The sequence below is a fragment of the Pantherophis guttatus genome, chromosome 14 (assembly GCF_059756535.1).
Source record: "Pantherophis guttatus breed Tessera chromosome 14, ASM5975653v1, whole genome shotgun sequence".
NCBI classification, from domain to species: Eukaryota; Metazoa; Chordata; class Lepidosauria; order Squamata; family Colubridae; genus Pantherophis; species Pantherophis guttatus.
This window is the reverse complement of record NC_142076.1, coordinates 15069989-15076846: the sequence shown is the minus strand read 5'-3', so window position 1 is coordinate 15076846 and position 6858 is coordinate 15069989. Positions and strand designations below refer to the sequence as shown.

Sequence of the window (6858 nt, the reverse complement as noted above, 5' to 3'; positions counted from 1 at the left end):
TAGCTTTAAACCGAGGAGGAAAGGGGTAGAATTCATGAGCCAGTCTTCCCAATGTCAGGTTTAAATCTGAACTCGTTTTAAAAAGGGCAACCCGGTTTTGCTGTTGTTTGTTGTTCCTGGTTATCTTCTCAGCCCTTCGGCTCTTCTCGTGGTCTTTAAATGTGAGCTGGGTTCGAAATTAGAGGAAGGGACCCAAAAAGGAGAAAGACCGCTTTTGTTAAAAAACCAATCGATCGGATCCCAGAGGATCCCATCAGTGGATATATGAACTGAAGATCCAGAATAACAGAGTCGGAAGGGACCTTGGGAGGTCTTCTAGTCCAACCTCAAGTAGTGTATCTCCGCACAGAAACTTTCGTCCCTCTGTTGTCCGAGGGCAATTTAGGCTAAAGTAATTCACTAAAGATCAGTTAGGATGAGGTCATTTAATCAGGAATAAAATTTGGCTTTTTTTTCTTTTTTTTTTTGCACCCTTGACTTAATCTCAACAGGTCCCAAAGCTAAAATATGACTTGGACGGAGCCTGCAAAGAGTTAAAAAAATAAATAAATACAAAACTGGATTCAAACGGATACTCCTTGGTTTTAGTCTGAAAAATGGCCTTTTCCATTTTTCTCCGTCAGATGGAATGCTGTGTTAAGAGTAGAAGGCAGCTAATTTCTTTCCAGCTAACCGTTCCCCGTCTGAACTTTTTTAAAAAGCACTTTCTCCTTTGTTTACGAGGCACCGCACAACAGATAAAAAACTTAGCATTGGCGTTTGTGGGGGTATGTGTCTGTGTGTCAAAGGGATATATTTCTCTCCAGCCTGCCACTCTGCGGAGCATATGACAGCGTGAGTTTGGCTTATGCTGTCTCATCTAGCCTTGGTTTGTCAGGGTTCACACAACAGAATTAACCTGCTTCTTGAATTGAGCCCTTTCTAGCTGTCGGCAAAAGATGGAACCACAAGCTAACGAAACAGATCGGACGCCTACCTACCATCCCTAAGCCACGATTAGCCAAGTTGAAAGCCCACAAGCTTAGCACGTTATTGAATTGAATCACTTGATCTAACCTGGTTAAAAAGATGCTGAACACAGCTCTTTGAACATGATCCATCACTAATGATTACTAGAACCAGGGGGGAGGGGAGGATAGTTATCGGTTGCTTTCTGAGCTCCCCCCCAAAAGAAAATACTGAGATTCAGATGGTAACAGTCTAGTGTCTAACTAGACACACAGAAATCCCTAGACAAAAGGATTTTTTGGGGGGGGGGGCAGGGATTTCTGGAAAACTACTTTCCAATCTGAGCTGTGGATGTGAAAAGTTCAACACTCCGGATTGACTTTCTCCTTTGAGCTGGCTCTCTCAGTAGCTGTATTTGGAAGAGCAGAGGTCTCCAAACCTGGCAACTTTTAAGGCGTGTGGACTTCAACTCCCAGAATTCCTCAACCCGCTAAGAAATTCTGGGAGTTGAAGTCCACACGTCTTAAAAGTCGCCAAGTTTGGAGACCCCACCCCTTTAGTCTAGAGAAGATCTTGGGTGATCATTAGCTCATCGGGAGGACCAAACTCTGAATCTCTGTTGGCACGAGAGGGTGAGATTAACTCTCTATAATATTGTACCGTCTGTGGATTCAATATAACCAAACTTGCAAAGTTTGGCTATCTGGAGTCATGATGTCAATGCTTTTTGTGAGATGTCAAAGGCGGAGGTTTGAATAATGAGGACCACTGGGGGGGGGGACGGGAAGAGGAATTTTAGCAATTGTGGCTAAGCTGCTTTGCTTTTGGGGAAATGAAAAAAAATAATAGGGGCCGGGATACAGCATATTAGTGTTTGAGAAATAAATTAGGTCCAATCAGAGCTGAAAATATGCTGCCCCCGCCTTTAGAAACTTCAGTCGTTTCCTACAATTGGTTTCGCCTTTCCTGCCTCTTCCCCGACTTCCAAAAACCTTTGAGATGGCAAAACTGGTCAGTAAGAGAGGCTGGGATTTTCAGCCCCGGCCGTCTTGAACATGGATTCGTAGGTTTTCTTAAAGACTCCCTCCATCAGCTCACCAGCAACCTGTACCAACCCCATCCGAAGGTGATCACGAGAGCCAAACGCTCAGGTTCCTTTTTAAAGCCAGCAAAAGGGGTACCAGGTGCTACCTCAAGCGTCCATCTGGTCTCACGGGGCCCAACTCGGACTTTGGATCGGGGCTGAGGGAACTCCAGGATGTCTGGCTGCAGGCCTGCATGACAGGACAGGAAGTTGGGCCTGTAGTACAGACATCAACCGCTGACCACACGCTTCCCACCAAACTGTCCACCCAGCTCTCCAGCTTGGTGCCCGTCAACATGGCGTTCTTCTTCAACTGTTCCAGTTGGCCAGTGCTGACTGGAATGTTTAGCACAGGATTGAGCCCTTGGAAGCTCTGCTCCATGTAGGAGTTCTTCGGAGGTCCACCATGCAGCTTTGTGGTTTCTTCTAAAGGCAAGAGAGAAGTATTTGGGTTAAAAAAATAAAAAAAAATCTACTTCCAGAATAACAATGCTAAGGAGTCGATCTAGACTGTCATCTGCACCTCCATAACTGTCTGGTTTGGTTCTGCAACCCAACAAGACAGACACAGACTTCAACGGATAATTAGAACTGCAGAAAAAACCATGGCTACCAACCTGCCTTCCATGGAGGACCTGTCTACTGCATGAGTCAAAAAGAGGGCTGGGAAAATATGTACAGACCCCTCGCATCCTGGATATAAATTGTTTCAACTCCTACCCTCAAAATGACTCTATAGAGCACTGCACACCAGAACAACTAGACACAAGGACAGTTTTTTCCCTAACGCCATCACTCTGCTAAACAAATAATCCCCTCAACACTGTCAAACTATTCACTAAGACTAGTATTCTTCTCTTCCTTCCTAGTATCTATCTCTTCCCACTTATGACTATAACCATGTTGCTTGTATCTTTCAATTTATATTGTTTTTGTTTCCTAGTATGATTTGATATCTTATTAGTAACCTTGACTATCACTAAGTGTATCTTTTTATTCTCGATGAATGTATTTTAGTCTCCTTATGTACACTGAGAGCATCTGCACCAAAGACAAATTCCTTGTGTGTCCAATCACACTTGGCCAATAAAGAATTCTATTCTATTCTATTCTATTCTATTCTATTCTATTCTATTCTATTCTATTCTATTCTATTCTATTCTATTCTATTCTATTCTACCCTACCCTACCCTACCCTACCCTACCCTACCCTCTAACTCCTATTCTATTCTATATCCTATCCTATCCTATCCTACTCTCCCTACCCTACCCTACCCTACCCAAAACTCTAACTCCTATCCTATCCTATCCTATCCTATCCTATCCTATCCTATCCTATCCTACCCTACCCTACCCTACCCTACCCTACACTACATTACACTCTAACTCCTATTCTATTCTATTCTATTCTATTCTATTCTATTCTATTCTATTCTATTCTATTCTATTCTATTCTATTCTATTCTATTCTATTCTATTCTATTCTATTCTATTTTCTGCTCTGCTCTGCTCTGCTCTGCTCTGCTCTGCTCTGCTCTACTCTATTCTATTCTATTCTATTCTATTCTATTCTATTCTATTCTATTCTATTCTATTCTATTCTATTCTATTTTCTGCTCTGCTCTGCTCTGCTCTGCTCTGCTCTACTCTACTCTACTCTATTCTATTCTATTCTATTCTATTCTATTCTATTCTATTCTATTCTATTCTATTCTATTCTATTCTATTCCTGATTGATCCCTTCCCAAGTTCCTAAACCAGAAGGAACCTCTTGGCAAAGAGGTCTACCTAGAGTTCGTGAAACCAGGTTAATTCTTGGCTTCAGCTCTTGAAAAAGTGCACTGAAGCTAAGTGAGATTCTGATTTAAGATGGGGCTCTCCAAATTTGGGAACTTGAAGGCTTGTGAAGTTCAAGGGCCAGCTATGAATTCTGGGAGTTGAAATCCACAAGTCTTCAAGTTGCCAAGTTTGGAGTTACCCTGACTTAAGACCTAGAGACCATCTCTAAGAGTAGAAGGCAGCTAATTTCTTTCCAGCTATCGGTTCCCCGTCTGAACTTTTTAAAAAAGCACTTTCTCCTTTCTTTATAGGACGCCACACAATAGATCAAAACTAAGTATTGGTATGTGTGCGTGAGTGTGAAAGGGATATTTCTCTTCAGCCTACCACTCTGTGGAGCATATGACATGTTTTTCCTGTGCGCTGCAGAATGGAGAAACTGCTTGAGTTGACTTATGCCGTCTCATCTAGCCTTGGTTTGTCTAGGTTCACACACACAACAGAATTAACCTGCTTCTTGAATCAACCCCTTTCTAGCTGTTGGCAAAAGATGGAACCACAAGCTAACGGGACAGGTCGGATGCCCAACCATCCCTAAGCCACGATTACCCAAGTTGGAAACCCACAAGCTTAGCGCGTTATGAAGTTTGAAGAGATACCCTGACTTAAAACCTAGAGACCAGCTGTAGAAGAACATTCAAAGAAGCTTCCACTTCTGCTTTGAAAGCCAGGCTATCATCCAGGGAAGGTTGGAGGCCAGGAATGACATCATGACTCATCTACAATTCATGCCACGTTGCTTTTTTGACCCTCTAACAGCAAGCTCCAATTTTCCGGAAAGTCAACATTTCTGCATCCGCTGGAACTTACAAAGTCTCGCCTTGCTCAGCCTGTGAGCTCTTCCTGTTGAGCCGTCGAACTAAAGCTTGATTAAAGTTTCAAACACGGAGCACCCCAATTATTTCAAGGTCATCATCTATTAAATATGTGCTGGGGGGGCGGTTTCTCCTCCCCTACCATTAATGACAGCTTCTGGCCTATAATTTGTCAAACCCTTCCTTGCTTGGCTTAAGGATAACTCTTCCCAGCGTGTCTCTCTATTTTTTATTTTTTATTTTTTAAAAAAGGGCACTTGTTCTTGCGTGCAATTTCCTGTAAATTTTAACTTTGGTATGTAAGTCATTTGTAAGCTTGAGTGGAAGTCCCAAGCCACAAGCTGAGCTGGAGAAATGGAGGCGGACAGTTTACTTGTCGGCTGAGCTTTTCTGAGTAGCAAAATCCGCTCCATTAATTCATAAAACCGAACCCAAAAAGTAAGGGATCCTGCCGAGAAAAGATCACAACGGGGTCTGCAGGGGGAGGTCGAAAAAGTCAAGAAGTGCGACACACATCAAAAGTAAGTAGAACTTCAATCCCCGCCGCCACAGCTGCCTTCCTAACCTTTTGATCACACCCTGCAGACACAGCTGGAAGAGCAAAAAAAGAGGGTTTTAAATGTGTGATTACAGGGGGAAAAAAAGAAAAGATCTACCTTTCAGGTAAGTATATTAAAGGTAAAGATTTCTCCTTTTCAGTTGGGTTTGACTCTAGGGAGCGATGCTCATCTCCATTTCTTAGCCGAGGGAGCCAGCGTTGTCCGAAGACGCTTCTGTGGTCATGTGACCATGTGATGAGTATTTATTTATTTATTTATTTATTTATTTATTTATTTATTTATTTATTTATTTATTTATTTATTTTATTTTATTTTATTTGATTTGATTTGATTTGTATACTGCCCTACTCCCGAAGGACTCAGGGCGGTGAACAGCCAACAATAAAATACATACATACAAAATTTTAAAAAAACAGAAATAAAATCGAATTAAATAGTTTGGCCCAGACAGATTAAAACCTCAGTCAATTTAAAACAGATTTAAACTTTGAGGATTAAAAAATATTAAAAATATTAAAATATTAAAATTGTTTAAAAAGAGGGAGAAAGTTAGGCCAGGCCCGCCTGGTGAAATAAAAAGGTCTTTAGAGCGCGGCAGAAGGTGCGCAGATCCGGGATCCTCCGTATCTCCGGGGGGAGCTCGTTCCAGATAGTAGGTGCCCCCACAGAGAAGGCTCTCCCCCTGGGGGCCGCCAGTCGACATTGTTTGGCCGACGGCACCCGGAGGAGCCCCTCTCTATGAGAGCGTACCAGCCGGTGGGAGGCTATTGGTGGTAGTAGGCAGTCCCGCAAGTACCCAGGTCCTGAGCCATGGAGCGCTTTAAAGGTGGTAACCAAAACCTTGAAGCGCACCCGGAAGACCACTGGGAGCCAGTGCAGCTCGCGCAGGAGGGGTGTTACATGGGAGCGCCATGTCGCTCCCATTACCACCCGCGTGGCCGCACTCTGCGCCAGTTGGAGCCTCTGGATGCCCTAATCACTTCCCGTCTTGACTATTGCAACACGCTCTACATGGGGCTACCCTTGAAGAGCATCCGGGAGCTCCAGTGGATGCAAAATGCAGCGGCCCGCATAGTTTTGTGCAGATCCCAGTGTGCACATGTATCACACCTCTTCTGCAGGAGCTGTGTTGGTTGCCGATTTGCTTCTGGGTGCAATTCAAGGTGCTGATTGCCACCTTTATGGCTTGGGACCAGGTTATCTGAGGGACCATCTCTTGCTGGTCACATCTGTCTGACCCATCAGAGCAGGGAGGCAAGGAATATTGCGGGTCCCATTCCTGAGGGAGATACACCTGGTGGGACCTAGAAGAATGGCCTTCTCCGTGGTGGTTCCCTCTCTCTGGAACATCATCCCCCCAGAGATTAGATTGGCACCCATTCTAATACTCTTCTGGAAGGCACTGAAGACCTGGTTCTGCCAGTGGGCCTGGGGAACCCAGAGTGGGATGGAGCCCATTAGATAGCTTGGGTGAGGTGCTGTAGCCAGGACGGGGTGGGGTGGGGGGTTATTTTATTATATATGATTCTCTCTTTTATTAGTTTTATTGTTTTTATATGACATTTTATATTCTGTAAGGCGCCTTGAGTCGCCATGTGCGAACAGGCGGCAA

The 6858-nt window shown here is 43.9% G+C and overlaps 1 protein-coding gene across 1 annotated transcript in view; it reads right to left on the bottom strand.

The window, feature by feature from the left end:
* Positions 1 to 410: 410 nt before the first annotated feature.
* Positions 411 to 6858, bottom strand: part of XYLT1 (xylosyltransferase 1) — a 170537-nt gene continuing 164089 nt past the window's right edge. Inside the window, exon 12 of the mRNA XM_087878680.1 lies at positions 411 to 2458. Coding sequence (XP_087734806.1) covers positions 2136 to 2458 — 323 coding nt within the window. The 3' untranslated portion in view covers positions 411 to 2135. The remainder of the gene's footprint in view (positions 2459 to 6858) is intronic.